Source organism: Nematolebias whitei, chromosome 11, assembly GCF_014905685.2.
Source record: "Nematolebias whitei isolate Nwh7 chromosome 11, NemWhi1, whole genome shotgun sequence".
Classification (NCBI taxonomy): Eukaryota; Metazoa; Chordata; class Actinopteri; order Cyprinodontiformes; family Rivulidae; genus Nematolebias; species Nematolebias whitei.
Window position 1 is genome coordinate 36,956,118 of NC_056508.1, and position 16,395 is coordinate 36,972,512.

General features: G+C 38.2%; 1 protein-coding gene across 1 annotated transcript in view; it reads right to left on the reverse strand.

The window, feature by feature from the left end:
- The window catches only part of si:dkey-11f4.7 (piezo-type mechanosensitive ion channel component 2), a 54,341-nt gene that overhangs the window by 12,912 nt on the left and 25,034 nt on the right, over positions 1 to 16,395 (reverse strand). The window contains exons 17-39 of the mRNA XM_037684512.1: positions 16,297 to 16,391; positions 16,046 to 16,078; positions 15,699 to 15,808; positions 15,297 to 15,472; positions 15,003 to 15,179; positions 13,396 to 13,560; positions 13,077 to 13,277; positions 12,789 to 12,993; positions 11,660 to 11,761; positions 11,020 to 11,185; positions 8,442 to 8,685; positions 8,248 to 8,344; positions 7,311 to 7,470; positions 5,422 to 5,511; positions 5,189 to 5,271; positions 4,977 to 5,039; positions 4,065 to 4,177; positions 2,642 to 2,762; positions 2,486 to 2,560; positions 2,196 to 2,362; positions 1,881 to 2,077; positions 1,610 to 1,771; positions 84 to 255 (exon numbers count right to left, since the gene is read on the reverse strand). Of these exons, the coding sequence (XP_037540440.1) occupies positions 84 to 255; positions 1,610 to 1,771; positions 1,881 to 2,077; positions 2,196 to 2,362; positions 2,486 to 2,560; positions 2,642 to 2,762; positions 4,065 to 4,177; positions 4,977 to 5,039; positions 5,189 to 5,271; positions 5,422 to 5,511; positions 7,311 to 7,470; positions 8,248 to 8,344; positions 8,442 to 8,685; positions 11,020 to 11,185; positions 11,660 to 11,761; positions 12,789 to 12,993; positions 13,077 to 13,277; positions 13,396 to 13,560; positions 15,003 to 15,179; positions 15,297 to 15,472; positions 15,699 to 15,808; positions 16,046 to 16,078; positions 16,297 to 16,391 (3,174 nt within the window). The remainder of the gene's footprint in view (positions 1 to 83; positions 256 to 1,609; positions 1,772 to 1,880; positions 2,078 to 2,195; positions 2,363 to 2,485; positions 2,561 to 2,641; positions 2,763 to 4,064; positions 4,178 to 4,976; positions 5,040 to 5,188; positions 5,272 to 5,421; positions 5,512 to 7,310; positions 7,471 to 8,247; positions 8,345 to 8,441; positions 8,686 to 11,019; positions 11,186 to 11,659; positions 11,762 to 12,788; positions 12,994 to 13,076; positions 13,278 to 13,395; positions 13,561 to 15,002; positions 15,180 to 15,296; positions 15,473 to 15,698; positions 15,809 to 16,045; positions 16,079 to 16,296; positions 16,392 to 16,395) is intronic.

Below are 16,395 nucleotides of genomic sequence, written 5' to 3' on the forward strand. Positions count from 1 at the left end.
TCCATTTCAACGTCCTCCTCTTGTTCATTGACCTCCTCCTGTTCAACATTCTCCTCGTGTTCAACATTCTCCTCCTGTTCAACGTCCTCCTCCTGTTCAACATCCTCCTCCTGTTCAACGTCCTCCTCCTGTTCAACGTCCTCCTCCTGTTCAACGTCCTCCTCCTGTTCAACGTCCTCCTCTTGTTCAATGTCCTCCTCTTGTTCAACGTCCTCCTGTTCATGGTCTTCTTTTTGAGAGGCCACATCTTTACAACTTTAACACACAAAAAAGATCCTTAAATTTCACGAGGGACGATTCAGTCTTTGGTGTAAAAGGAATAAAATGGCACTTTAAAAACAAGAGGTAAAAATAAATTAGATCTGATTAAAAGAAAGAAGATCATAAAACATTTGCTATGTTAAAAACATCAACTATTGTTTTATCTAAAAAAAACCCAGAAACTTTAGACTTATTGGTCACCTTACATTTTTGATAGTTTGGTGATCATTCGGTTTCAATATGTCCACTGGAGCAACAGTGGTCTTCATATATTTTATGAAATTATGTGTTTTTTTGTTTGTCAGGTCCGAAAAATACATCCTGAACGACAAAGTTTAACATTTCAAATATTAGATTCAATGGTCAATGTTTCTGCATCATTATAGCCCTAATGTTTGAATTTGCATATAAAGTATTTCTAACTTGGAATCTGTGGTGTTTAAACTCTTTAGAGACAACTTTAAAATAAAAATAATAATTTACTGGTTTGTTTGGGCTGGCTGAAGACTCCTGTTCACGATGAACTTGTGAAACCTTGAAGATTAGGTCTCTTCCACTGAATTTCATCCCACTCATGTCACATCTGAATAAGGTTTACCTGCAAAATCTAGAGGCTCTGATACTTTTGCAACAGTAATATCCATCCATCCATCCATCCATCCATTATATTTTACCCGCTTCTTCCTTTTCGGATCACGGGGGCCACTGGTGCCCATTTCCAGCAGTCACTGTGCGAGAGGTGGGACACCCTGGACAGGTCTCCAGTCCATCACAGGGACACATAGAGACAAATGAGACAACAATTCACTCTCTCACTCACACCTAGGGACAATTTAGAGTTACCAATCAGACGAACATGCATGTTTTTGGTCTGTGGGTGGAAACTGGAATACCCATAGAAAACCCACACATGCACGGAGAGAACATGCAAACTCCACCCAGAAAGACCTTCGGCCAGGATTTGAATCGGGGCGACCTGCTCTCTGAGAGGCTGTAACTCTTCCAACTGTGCCACTGTACTGCCCACAGTAATATCCAGTTTTCTCAATACACATCTAAAAAATAAAAACATTTTTGGGGATTTTTGCATCTAGGAACTATTTACCCTTTTGAAACTTCTAAAGGGCTTACAAACTTTCAAACACCACAGTATACAAGTTTATTTAGGTAAAGTTGTCCTCACCAGAGTGATGATATGTCGTGAAGATTAGTGTCTTTTGTGAGAATAAAATAAGCAAACTTAAAACACAAAATACACAAATGCATTAAAAAAAACTACATTTAAATTATAGTTGAAGATGCTGTGTCACTAAACTTAAATGAGTTTCTAAAATCTTTATTTCTTCACCTCTGTGGAACATCGTCAGTCTCAAAGGACGTCAGGTCGATGTGTGCTTCTTTCAGGAGTCTTCGGCGAAGCTGGCAAGCAGCAGGCGAGTCATCGGGCGAATAGTCCAGCTCTTCCTGCGTCGGCTGCCTGGAGACCAGCATCGTCTCATCCGTCATGCAGCTGCAGGTGAGCGGGAGAAGTTTTCAGGATTAAAAGCTCCACGGGCTGCATATTTATCCGTTTGCACCAGCAAATTTAATGTGATTTGTTCTATTTTGCAGCAGTTTACCTGGAAAAGCTGCTGCCCAAGGACATTTTGGAGGCTTGGCTCTTCAGCCTGCCGTAGGCGTGACGTGAGGAGGGGGCTTCATGTGGGGTGAGGGGGGGAGGCAGGGCATCCAAACCTTCCTGAGATGACAGCGTGTTCTGACGGGAGATCCAGCTCTCATAAAACTGCTTCACGCTCTCCTGACTCACCTCTTTGCCCTGACACGTGAGAGAAAAGGAAAAGGAAATAAAAAAATAAAAAAATAAAAAAATCAAGCATCATTTTTTTTTCCAACATTAAATAATCAGGTTTATACGTTTGTTTTTTTATTTCCACCTTTTTTTGCTGCTGGTTGAGTAACGCTCGCTCAAAGCGCAGCACTTTGGAAATGTCCAGGCTGTCTTTGCAGAAGGAGTTCAGACCATCCGTCAGGTCATCAAGAAGAGACTGAAGAAACACCCAGCTGAATTTGATCGTGTTAATGATGCGCTGCAAGATGTTTTCTGCAAGTAGAGAGCAAATAAGTGCAAATGTATCACTTACAGTGAATGAGAGTGAATGTTTAAATTTCTGCAGCAACACATTCAGTTCATTCAGAGCTACAACATATCCTCTTTCATGATGACCTTTTTCCTCCTCTCCCTCTTCCTCCACAGCACTTTCATCCAGTTCTTCCTCACTTGAGTCTGTTCTTTCAATGCCTAAAATAGGAGATTTCATAGTTTTATAATTTAATCAGCTTTCGAGCTCAGATGACACTGAAACACATATTTGTTTCTCACCCTGCTGCTTCTGCAGCTCTCTCTTTGCCCGCCTCTTTTCCTCCTTCTTAAAAATCTTCTTCTCTTTCTTCAGGTCCTTCAGAGCATTTTTTGAGCTGGTGACCCAGGCGTTGTAGGCCAACTGAAACACAAACAGTTACTCATGTGGCAACAATAATCATTCCACATCTATCTTTTCAAGAAAAAAAACTTGTCCCTCATCCAAATAGAAATCCTGTTCTCCTTACTCCTGCTTTGTTCTCTGTGTGTTTGGAGCTCCTGGTACACACCTCCCAAACAAAAAATATGATTATAGAGCTGGTGAGATGGACTTTCAATGTAAACGACAAAATATTTTCAGCAAAACGACACGGTCCTGGAGAACCCTCTTGTCCAGCTGAGACTCATGCTGCGAGGTACATCAGAGATCCGTGGGGAGTTTGGCAGCTGATGTGTCTCTCAGTTCTGTCTCAGGAGGACGCCGAAGATGTTTATATATTTGGATTTATGATAGCAGGGGTTCTGCTCTTTGGCATCGACGGGGCTCTGTTTTATCAACTTTTGAAGAAGACATCGGCAGCAGTTTTGGCCATGGCAAAATTTCTGAGTTAGTGTGAAGGTTTGGTTCATGCTATGAGTACTCAAAATCAGCTGATTTACAGGCTAAACCGTAAGATGGAGGCACAATTGGTGAGAATCGCAGGCCACATGCGGCTCCTAGGACTCACCAACATGTTGGGATCGACCTTGAGGAAGGCTCTTAACACGGATCAGTGGAGTGGAATACCCATAAATTTGGCCATTTTGGACCGGAAAGTTTCCAGCAGGACTCAAGGCTGACAAGAAAACAACTCTCTGCCTGAAGAAAAATCAACAATTGTGGCTTATCTGAATCCGACTCCCCCGTTTGGCCTCGGATATGAGCCGACTATCAAATTTCTCCTGGGACATGGGTAACTAGGGACAAAGCTTTGCCTATCATACTACACCCCCCCCCCCCCCCCCAAGAACCTTTGTGCAGGTTTATCAGAACTGCCGGCTGAATAACATCAGGACTATGGTCTATCTAAAGTCCTCATGGACAAACCTCAATGTCTTGTCGTCAAATGCACATGTAATGTGTTTATAAATGTGTTTGCTGGTAGTGTTTTTTGATGTCTCAAATCGTGTCCTGATAGCACAAGATGTGAAGCGATCTTTTTTGTTATACCACTAGCCATCCTCATGGCTCTTACCTTTTAATATCTAAAAGTATTCTGATAAAGAATAAAGGGCCGCATTATTATAGCAGCAGCAACGTGCACTCCGCCCATCTTTTGAACAACTGTACGAACATAATTTCACTGTATCCCGGTACGATGATAATAAAGCTTATTCTGATTCTGAAATACAGACTGAAACAAACTCGTTCTTTTGCTGTTTGTCTTCAGTGTTTGCCTCTAACCTGGAAAGCTGATTTCTTCTTTGGTCGTTCTTCTTCCTCTTTCTTCTCGGTAACTTCCTCTTCATCCTCTTCACTGTCACTCTCAAACAAGTGGTAGCCACAGTTGTTTTCCACTGTGTTAAACAGCAAGGTTACAGCATCTCATCAAAAACTGCTCAGTGGTCAGAAACAAAATATATCAGATGTATATCTACAGACTGTGTTTTATCAGCTCCAGACCAACTCCAATTTAAAATTAAAATTAAATCAGTAGGTCAAATTTTAGAAAATATGATATTCTTGTGCTTTTCTTTTACTTGCTTCCAAAGGTGTTAATGCTTTGGGCCATGCATGTGCTTTGTTTGAACCAGTGGATGGAGTACAAATAAGCTTTTTGATAGTAATCACTGAATAAACATCTATAACAAATTAATATTTGGAGTCAGTCCTAACGAGCATAAAAAGTCATTTGTTTCTTCTGCTGTGTCCTTAATAGGGTCCTATTTAAACGCAACCTCATACAACAATTGTCTGCTGGGGAGTTTTTATATTTTTAATGTATCGTCTATTTCAGAATGTTCTTTTATTGGGTTAGCAAAGCTTTTTATGTTTTATGACATTTTTCACTTGTATTGTTTTTTTATAAGCCAGATGTCAAAGATAAATCTCTATTTCATATGGACAATAAAGTTATACTGAATTGAATTGAATTCAAGATGGCCACCACAGCTAACAGACCTTAGCCAACACAAAAAAAAACCCCATAAATTCAGTCAGTTTTACAGGTACTGAGCTAAAATGTGGTGCAATTGTAGCCGAGAAGGTGCTGTGCGACAGTGTTAGTATTAACCGTTGGTGCCAACTTTGTCGTGTTAGCAAAATATGTCATGAACAACTGGACAAATCTTAATGAAGTCAAACGCTGCGGCTCACCTCCAGGCTGAGAGACCCAAGGCTTCCACCACTTCCCCGCATCTCTCTTTGCCTTTTCGTCATCTGATTAAACAACAGTTCATGTGCTTTATTCATGACTTCCTTCTTGTAAGAGGATATAAATATTCCGCAGAAATAAAACCTTTAAAATGTTTGTGTTCAGCTGTTTTTAACGCTTCTTTGACTGCTAACATTAGAGATGGAAATGTTACCCAGTGCTGCCTGATCTGCAGGAAGTTCTGCTTCGTCTGAAGCCGTCTGAGGACTCCTCTGTTTAGATTTTATCTTCTCCATCCTACATGAGGAGAATGGAAAGGTGGATTAAATACTGTTTACTCTTTTAAGAGCAGATAAAAGGGAGATAGAAAGATGGAAAATGTGCTGATCGCCACTACAAACAGGCTCCATTAATTGATTTAATCACAGTTTTACTGTATGGTCTTACTGTCTCTTCAGCGTCTCGACAGATTTCTTCTCCATCTCCAGTCTGGCTGCTATCTGCTTCTTCACTTTGGCCTCAAACAGCTCAGCCCCCCTTAGAGAAAGGGAGAGGCAGAGAATTTTACTTGTATGAAATTTAAATTTTCCGTACATTTTTATTTTTTACAACCTTACTACTTCTGCATACTTTGTGCTATTTTAGCCATTTATCAAATATGTTCAGCTCATTCAGGCTGTTGTGACTTTTGATAGTTTTATACTTTTCAAAGTATTTAACTTTATTTTAAAATGTTTTCCCCATAGAAATACACTCCTTCAAATCATTGCTCTCTTAGAAATTGGCTTCAACATACCGGCTCTGTTGTTGCCTTTTATGTTGCAGTCTGTGTTTTACTGGTTATTTAGTTCGTTTAGTTGCTCCGTTATTTTGTCCGTTGTGTTTTGGTTCAGCTCCCTGTGTTTCCCTGCCTGTTCTCATTTTTACCCTCAGTCATCCTCCTTCAGCTCTTGTCAGTTACCACACCTGTTTCCAATTAGTAATCACGCAGGTGCTCCCACTTTCCACTCCCCCTCTGTACTATTTAAACCATTTCTAATCACCATTCCTGCAGCAGCTCATTGTTTTGGCTATAGCCGGATGTCTCGGTCTCCTCTTGAGTTTCCTGATTCTTAAAGGTTTGCTGCCATGTCAGCCTTTTGTTTTATTTCAATAATTCAGCTGTATTTCATTCAAGCTCTTCGTGTCCACCTGTTTCTGGGTCCAATCTCTTCACGATCAGCCGCTTTGAGCTTTTACTGTTATGACACTTTTAACTTTTAACTAAACTTTTAGTACCTTTGCGTGTTTAGCTATTATTCTGCTACTTTAACCGTTAGCAAGCCGTTTGCTGCTTTTAGCTGCTGCTCTGTTACTTTTAGCTTTCAGCTGCTAACTTCTTGATGCTTTAAACTTTTAACGAGCACTTGATATTTACCAAGCCTTTGGGTAATTGTAGCTAACCTTTTTATCTATGCTGAATAAAAATATAAATGGAACACGTTTGATTTTTGCTCTTGTTTTTCATGAGCTGAACTCAAACATCAAAAAAATATATTTTTTTTGATTTACACAATACTAGGCCTTTTTCTCTCACTGTTCACAAATATTGTCGAGATAATCCATCCACCGCACAGGTGTAGTATAACAAGACGCTGATTAGACAGCATTGTTATTGCACAGGTGTGCCTATAGGCTGACCACAATAAAAGGCCGCTCTAACACGTGCAGTTTGACCACACAGCACAATGCCACATATGTTGCATGCTTTGAGGATTTATTTTTTACTTTCACTATTGTTTTTCTCCTTTTACGTTTCAGCTAATGTTTTGCTTATTTTAGCTAGTTTTCTGCTCCCTGTTGTTTAGTATTCTGCTTCTTTCAACTCTTAACATTTCAGTTTCAACATCTTCAGCTGATTTCAGCAAAGTTCTTCAGCATTCAGTCTTCACATAACTTTTTTGTGTGGAAAGAAAACAAGAAAAAAATATTCTAACCTTACAGTATAACCAAAAGCTTACTTTTTTTCTGATAAATTAAACATTTTGATTCCCTGTAAAATAAACTAAACTCCACAGTATTTACTATTAAACATGAATAGTTGATTATTTACTTCTCCTTTCCAGTACAACCCTGAAAGTCATTTTAAACCACATAAATCTGAAACACTTCATGGTGCATTCTTAAATGAAAGCCTGACATTTTATTTTACATTATTTTCACTTTGTTTATTTTTAAAAAAAGAGATGCACAGCTTTAATTTAAAATGTTCATAGTCAGCTAAATATTTTAGGTGTCAAGCAAACATTTACAGCTCCTAAAGGTTGCAAACATTGCTCTCAAAGATTGTAACAGACCTTGAGGCTAAAATCTTTGAGGATTTGAGGTCAGACACCACGTAGAGGAAGTAGTAGCTCAGGAAGACCCTCCTCTGTGCCAGGAGGACGGTGAAGCAGATCGCATCCCAGACGATGCCGGCTTCACCCTCTGGCAGCTCACACTCGTCAACAGGCTCCGCTGAGAAGCAAAAATACAAGAAATTAAATAAATGTGTTCAGATAAATGATTGAAAATACGACTACATCACTCTGATGCCTGGTAAAGTCAAACTCTTTTGTTTGTTGCATAATTCAGAGAAAGTCAAACCCTCACATCCTTCAAAACTTTTTATTTATGCAGAACTATTTTTAATTTGAGTGTCATATACAGAGGTGCAGGAAAAATCTCTTTCTTATACAATATTTATTATATTGCAAAGGAAAAACAGCTTAATCAAGTTTTTTTTTTAAGTTACCTAAATATCATCTCGTATTTTGTATTAAATATTTGTTTTTTGTTTTTTACAGAACACAAAAAGTGCATCGATGAGTATGAGTGTTTAACATTACACACAGGTGAAAAGATCTTGAATTAGGTAAAAAAATAATATCAGTAATATCAAAGTTATTGTTCTCGACACTACTCCGAGTTGTATTTTTAATCTAAATGTTTATTTTTAATAATACACAAAACATTCTGTATTAAAAAAATTACATTATTTTTTCCTCTCTCAGTTTGTTTTGGTACTTTATGATTTCAAACTACCGTAAAATGCAAACTAAATATGTATTTTGAATGTATGCAGAATTTGAACAGTCAGTCAAATAATTGTTTAAAATGTGTTTGACTAATAAGCCAGCTGCAAGATGGTGTAAAAGACAATGTTCATATATTTATTCATGCAACATACATTACATAAACCTCGGGTATTTTTAAGAAACAAGACGATTAAGTTTATTTGTTGCAGACACTTACGAACATCGTAGCCTTTGATGGTGCAGAACATGCTGAAGGCCTGAATCAACCAGCAGCTGTTCTTCAACAGGCTGTCCAGGAAACCACAGGAACCAAGCTGATGGAAAGACAGAGAAAGGCCACGACTTACAGAGTAAACACGCCTCCATTTTTATCTTCAACTAAATCTCTATCTTTCCTGGTTGGTTACTTACAGACAGCAAGTTCTTCATGGTGATCACAAAGCAGGTGTAGCCGATGAGCCAGTCCCACAGGCGAAGTATGTACCTGACCGGCTGCATCAGCACGCTGCCACCAAACAGCATAAAGTAAAAACAGGCGACCAGGTATCCGAGGCAGAAGATGTTGATTCGCGTGGTGCCGGTGATGAAGATGAGGCAGAGCACCAGCCAGAAGAAGTAGCTGAAAACAAACACCTTCACCATGTCCAGGTAGCTCCTGAAGAAGAAACAAAGAGGAAAACCTCCACATTGAGCGTGCTGACGGGTGAATTCAAAGACACCCAAGGTGCTGTGATGGACCTGTGCAGAAATGTGTTTAAATTAAATTTTAAATGTGTTATTTTGTTTACAGCAGGTGGTAAAAGAGGAAAAATAAACCCCATAAACAAGTGCTTTTAGGAATGGAAGTTGTCTCCTGATGCTTACTCATCAGTTTCAGTTCGCTTGAACAGCTTTCAGGAGTTTGACAACATGCATAAATTAATAATTTAACTTAAACCTTTATCTTAAATGACCACACGTAGCAGGATGGACTCCAGATTAACTAAGTGCTTCATTATAGAGTTTAGGCTACTTCCTGCTCTAAATCTAGATCACGATAATGAGTTATGTAAAAAAAAAAAAAAAAAAAAAAGTTTTTTTTTTTAAACCAAACTAATGGTAAAATCAAGTCTAACTAATGGCCTTAAGACATTAGTAAACCTTATATAATTTAACATGTTTGGAGAAATAAGTTTCATATCAGCTTTCATAAACAAATAAATCAGTAACGCAATGGGGGAAGAGCAAAAAAATGTAATTTAAACACAAAAACAAAACATAAAACTGCTTCACAGCACAGGACACATAAAAGTTTTGCCGCTAACAAAGTGAATATTCAACTAGAAAGTTCCTGGAGAAACTTTGACGGGGACTGCCAGGCTGCTGCTGATTTAAATTGTTGATTCGACAGTAATATGTGTTTGGGTTCGCTCTCAGCTACCAGTATACCAAATTTCAGCTGAATCGCTCTTAAAATGGCTGAGTAATTGTGTTTTTTCTATTTTAGCTAAGGAGGCCATCTTGGATATTTAATTTGCATTAGGAATGAATAACAACTCGCTCTCAGCTACAACCATACTAAATGTCAGCTCTATATCTCAAAGAATGATTGAGTTATAGTCAATTTTGTGTTTGCTGAGGTAGCTGTGGCAGCCATCTTGAATCAAAATGGCTCCAAATGTTAATCAGTTCTAGACATTTATGTGATGGTTACTTTCTGTGAGTTTCAAACAAATCCAACAGTGACTTTCTGTTTTCTTCAGGGACCACTCGAAGTCATGTGACTTGACACCAGCAGTTAATGTGAGGAGTGTTCTCTCATTCATTTCCTGTGGGGAAATACGGCATCTTTGTTTGCAAAATACATCGCCATGGTAACTCGAAACGCCAATAAAAGTAATAGCACACATCAGGGGGCCAAGCCGGTCGTTTTGATATAACATTTGTGAGGATATATTGCGGTTCGGGCCACATTAAAGTTGACGGAAGAGTGTATAAGATATAAATAAAGTTAAGAAACCCAAGTTGGGTGGATAATAATAGGTGTCTGCATATACTCTGCAGTCCCCAATAAATAAGATTAAGAAAACCGTTTTCCAGCGTGAATAATAATAAGTGTCTGCATATTGCAGTCCTCAATAAATAATAAAAAATAAATAGAAAACAAAAGGACATGACATGAAGCACAGGGACTGTCTGCAAAAGAAAAAAACATAAACCACTAAAAGGAGTAGATATTTAAAGAAACTCAATCAGAATGAGCCTGAAACATAAAATCTTTTAAATTATCATTAAAAAAAATACTAATCAAAACTTCTTGGCTCATGCATCTCATTACAGCTTTATCTTTATCTTTACATCCGTGTACAAATTCAACATTACTACAAAAATGTGAAATTATTTTCTTGCAATTTAGTCACAAACATGTCTTAATTATGTCTCAGTTTGATCACAATCTTCTCTCAAAGCTGTTCCACTCTTACAGCCTGTTCAGACTTAAAAGTTTGGGTTAAAACACCTTTCTGTAAATTTTACTCTGAGAGCCATAAACAGTAAATATCAGTTTAAAATCGATCCAAGAGTAAATTAGTATCAGTAATTATAAAATTAATTGTCTTTAGTAATTTGAATTATTAAATGTTTAGTGTATTTCTTAGTTTATATCTTAGATCCTTTATTTTACTATTTTTATTTTTGCTATTGTTGGATGTAACTGGGACCCTGTACACAGTTTCGTTCCACCTCATGTACCACAATGCGAATGATAATAAAGAACCTTGACTTTGAACTTGATAAAAACGCTAACGTTAAAATTTTCAGGAAAAAGTTGAATTTGGTAGGTTAAAACCAAAGATTTAATTCTTAACGTTCCGTTTCATATCCATAGTTTTTATGTTAGAAGAAGAAATATTGCTGGCTGAGGACAGAGTTCAGACACAGCCTTATTATCTAAAAGCATTAAAGAAGTCAAAACCAAAGACAAGTTCAATAAGAAAAGGCTATTTTTGACCTGCAGTGAAGAAAGTTGTGAACAGGTATGAACTGGTTGAAGGAACAAGGATCCAAACTGCGGCTGATCTCCACGTTGTCTCCGGCCAGCAGTCGCACCGCTGCTCGGTTCTCCTCCACAAAAACCTGCCACTGCAGAGCCGAGCAGAGCAGCAGGAGGTGGTCGTCTGCAGGGAGTAGAGAACGGATGGAAAACATGCAGACAGAAGGAAGAGGGGGGAAGAAGGTTGTCAGAATCTGTGTGGTTTGGTCCATTTTTGGTGGAAAGGTTTATTCATTTTTGGCTTGATTTACGTTTTTATGATCCTTGTGTTTAGTTCCTTTGTGTTTTTCCCTGAGCCAGTTTTACTTTTCCTCGGTTTCTGCTCCTCCGTGCTGCCACGCCCACCTCCACCTGTCCCCTATCACCAAACCACCTGTCTTCCTCCTCATCAGCTCCCATTTTCCCCTCACCTGCAGCCTGACGTTGGGCTTCATACCCCGTGTCTCCTAGAGTTATGTTATTTTGTATATTTTTGCTGCAGCTTCTGTATTAGTTCTTTTTGTGTGCGTTTAATACATCTTTTAGTTTGGGGGCTCCTTGTGTTAGTCTGCATTCTTGGGTCTATCTCTCCTTTAAACTGTGACAAAGGTATACTCACAGAAGATGAACAATGGGTTGGGTCTCATGGCAAAGTCGGGAAGGTAAAACCACTTAATAACATTTGACGTTAAAGGATGAACTGCTGTTCTCCAGGGATAATCTGTAGAAAAAAATAAAATTACACAAATTAAAAAGTCCTATTTACACTTTGAAATCCATGTTTTTATGTTAGAAAACATCACAGTTGGATCTATTTTTCTGGAACTCTGTTACCGTACATATCTGGTAAAATAAATAAAAAGTAAACATTGAACATTTATTGAATGTGGCCTCTTTTTTCGTTGTTGAACAATTTCTGAGCAACCGAACCTAAATACAGAATTCACGTTGTCTACAAAAACGTGAACGATGAGTGAGGAATGCTGAAATTTGCTTAAGAAGCTAAATTTATTCAAACTAAAAGTCAAAATATTAACTAAAAGTTCATAACACTATGTAAAAACTTAAAATAAAAAATAAAATAATAGCTAAAAGTTAAAAGTGGCAAAAGGCCAGCTAAAAGCTAAATGTTGCAACAGGCTAGCAGAAAGCAAAAAGCCGCAAAAAGTACCGTATTTTATAAGGTGCATTAAGCGAAAAAAATTCCTTTTGACAGATTTTTAGCGTTGTGTACTACATAAAATTGGTTCGAGGTCAGTAAGCACAACCAGAATTAATACATCAAATGCACCTGATAATAAGGATCACCGTCAATTTTTAAGACAATTAAAGGATTTTAAATGTGCCTTATAGTCCAAAAAATACGGTAGATTAAAAGTAACAAAAGGTAAAACACAAAAGTAGCAACACATAAAGTATAAGATGCAACAGGTTGTCTAAAAGTAGCAAAAGGTTATATAAATGTAGCAAAAGGCTAACTAAAAGCTAAAGTAGCAGAACAGTTGTTAAAATCCAAAGTAGCTGCAATAATAAATAAAAATACATCTCAATTTAGGTCTATGGGGAAGTATTTTTAAATAAAGGTAAACATCTAAATGAGCTGAATGTTTTGATAAATAAATGGCTAAACAGCGTAAAGTGTCGTAAGGGTACAAAACATGTACAGAAAAATTACAAACAGGTGTTAACGCTGACTCAGCGTTCACACTTTTATTGCAAAGCAATAAAAAAGATTGTGAAATTCCTACCAACACAGAGAGCAGGAGGGATGCCGATGCAGAGCAGGTACTGAAACACCATCAGTCCAGCTGTGAAACAGCAATATTTGGGCCAAACCTCCCCGATGGCTTTCCTACGTCGCCGAAACAGGACAGCCATCAACGCACAGGAGTGGAACAACGCGTAGAAATCCATCCTCTGACCGATTACATTCACTGCCACGATTAAACTCATCTAATGTGTAAAGAGAGACGTTAGCTACACTCCGACATGAACAGATGTTGGCAAACATTTCAGCTCTTGGGAGGAACAAACACCTCAAGTCCAAATCTGTAGAAGCCAAAGTTGATGAAGTATTTGATGCAGGGCAGGACGCCGTGATCGAGGTGCTGCCTCGTGATGCCGTGGAAGATGATGCTGAAGGGTGGAGGCTTCAGGTCGTTACGGAGACGGAAGTAGAGCTGGTGGCGGTGAACAGTCGCCTCGAAGACAAGCAACCCGAGCACCATCAGATGGTTCTACAGCAGAAAAACAAAACCAGCATCCTTTTAATGCCCAATCTGTGCAATGGTTGCATGACCTTGAAAAGATCTGCAATGTATAGGAGGTTTTGATGGAATCGAGGCTTCCTTGTACCCTGAGGCAGGGGAGGATTCTGCCCTCGCACTTTCTCAGCGCTCCGCACCAGTAGACAGGGTCAACAGGTTCGATGTAGAGAACAGACCTCCGGAGCAGCTCCACCATGTTCCCCATCAGTTCTGCTCCATCGTCCAGCCCTGAGCTGTTGGACGGCAGAAAGTCCTGAAATACCACAAAGCACACAACTGAAGAGGAGGGTGAGGAAGACAACGAAAGATGTTGTCTGGACTCCATAAACAGATTTATTGTGTGAGTGCTCATGAAGCATTCACACTATTGTGATCCATTTTTCTTCCGTACATTTTTGGCACGAGTCTCATCCAGCAGTTTCAAGATACATCAAAACCTTCAGCTCTTTCAGGAGTAGGGTGCTATGACTTTTGGTAGTGTTTACACCCTTTCACTGCTCCTTTCACATTTTGTTCTGGTTCCGTCTTTTTCAGCTTCCTTGTGCAAATTAAAAAAAAAAATCACCTTTAAGTTGTTTTTTCCAGCTGTTTTGTGCTCCATTCTTTTTGCTAATTACATTTTTGTGCTTCTAACTTTTTTAAGTTAAGTTCAGCTTGTTCTGGTCCTTTCAGCTTATTTATGCAAGTTCAAGCTTTTCTGCTATTTCAGCTACTATTTAGTTGTTGTTATGTTAATTTTAACATTTTCAGCTAATTCCACATTGTTTTGTACTCATTTCAACTTTTTCCAGTCTAATTCTGCAAAAATCTGCTCTTTTGACTTTGTTCTGATAATTTAAGCTTCTTTCTGCCTTTTTAGCTACTTTTCACCTTTTTATAACTAATTTCAGCTATTTTCAGATAATACCCACTTTTGTGCTCATTTCTGCTTCTTTCAGCCTGATTGGGCAAACATGTTCTTTTTGCTTTCATCTGCTAACTTAAGCTTGTTCTACATTTTCAGCTACCTTTTTAGAATTCTTTGCTAATTTCATCTGTTTTCAGATAAATTCAAGCTATTCTTGGTAATTTCTGCTACTTTAAGCCCAATTAACTTCTTTCTGCTAATTTCACCTTGTTATGCTCTTTTCAACTTTTTTCTGCTCGTTTAAGCTTTTTCTGCTATTTCAGCTACTATTCAGCTGTTTTCATGCTAATTTTAGATTTTTCAACTAATTCCACATTTTTAGCTAATTTGAGCTTTTTTTGCTTCCTTCTGGTAATTTAATATTTTTTTCTGCCGTTTCAGTTAGTTTTCAGCCCTTTTTTTTTTTAGCTAAATTCCTAATTTTTGTGCTCACTTTGCTTTTAAAAAAATCTAATTCCGCAAATATGTTTCTTTCTGCTTTTTTCTGCAAACTTAGGCTTGTTCTTCCATTTCAGCTACATTTCAGCATGTTTTTTTTTAGCTAATTTCGGCTGTTTTTCAGCAAGTTATTCTGCAATAAGCATTTTCGCAGGAAATGTAATTTTTCTAACTCTCTTTGCATTAAGACATTTTTATATAACCCAAAGCCTTTGTGGCACAGCTCATAAGCTTGTATAAATTGTTTATTAATAATAATCATCGGTGTGGTGTGCAAGTTCTACAAAGAAACCAGGAAATAGATTTTTACAACTTACAGACAAACAGCACACACATGCAGCTGAACTCACAGCAGTGCAGTTGGACGAGTAATCGAGAGGTTTGATGACTTTGAGCTGGTAAAACATCTTGCACACCACCATGACGCAGGCCCACACAGCAGAGACGCTGGAGGCCAGAGGTCGTAACCGTGGGAACGGAAGCGCAAACACCCACAGAACCAGAAAAAGGAAGTTCATCAGTGAAACCTGTTAAAAGTGGAGGTCGATCAAATAGTGTCTTCTTTTTAACAAAAACATAAAAAACATGAAATTTTCCTGTGTGACAGTATTTATTTATTTTTTATTTTAACAGGTATGTCCCACCTCTTGCAGCGACACCCAGATGATGCCAGATGACACAATTTTGAGGCTGTGGAGCTCCATCAGTCTCCAGCTGAGCTCCTGCAGCCTGCGGAGTCCAGAGACGGCCTGAACCAGGAGCAGGCTCGTCCGGTCCACAATCAGGCCCCACTTTTCCTCACGACTGCATGGGATCGTTTCTGAGAACAAGAACATCAGACCGAACGTTACGGGAAAACACTGAAAAAGCTGTCAAGTCTGTTCCTATAATAAAAGCAAATCAATAAACTAAACAGACCACAAATTGTTGCTGACCAACAATTGCTTGAAAGCAATACATGAATGTCAAATGTCTGGTAAAAAAGTACTTTATTTAAATTTCTTATTCCTAAATGTCCTAAATTAAGGAGAAAGTGAGAACATTACCATCAGTTGCCTCCTCCTGCTCCTCAGCTCCTTTCAGGGAGGAGGTTTGTTGTTCAATGCTGTCCAGAGTCTCCTGACTTTTGCCATGTCCCACCTGCTCCTTCACAAGCCTGTCAACCCACAAATCACTGTTACTCTGAGGAACACGTTACACCTCGAAGTCAGGGGTTCAGTGATGGACTCATCGATAGTTTAATAGAATATTTGTTTAGAAAGTTCAAAAAAATTGGGCTGTGTGTCAAAAGTGTCTAACTCCTAAACAGTTGCAAAAAAAACACAATAAATGTAATTTAATACAAGAAAACTGCAGCAAAATTCTTCAAATCTGGCATCGACAAAAGTCTTACCTTTGTTGTAACTTTGCAATATTTTCTTTAATGCTGGGAATGAAATGAGAGCATTTTCATAAGTAGTACAACTATGATGAAAATGTCATAAAATGTTGAAATAAATCATATTAACTAAGAAATATTGTTACATTTTAGAAAAGCTACACATTCTAAATGTGAACATTCTTTATGCTAATCACCTGACGTGTGAAAATACATTTGTAGTGAACTAAGCTTGAATATTATTAGAAAATAAATGAGTGGCTTACATGTCCGCTATCAGATTTACTGAACACTTCAGTTCTTCTTCTCTGGAAGTAAATACAAGAAAGACAAATTCAACAAATTTACCATATATATGTAACTAT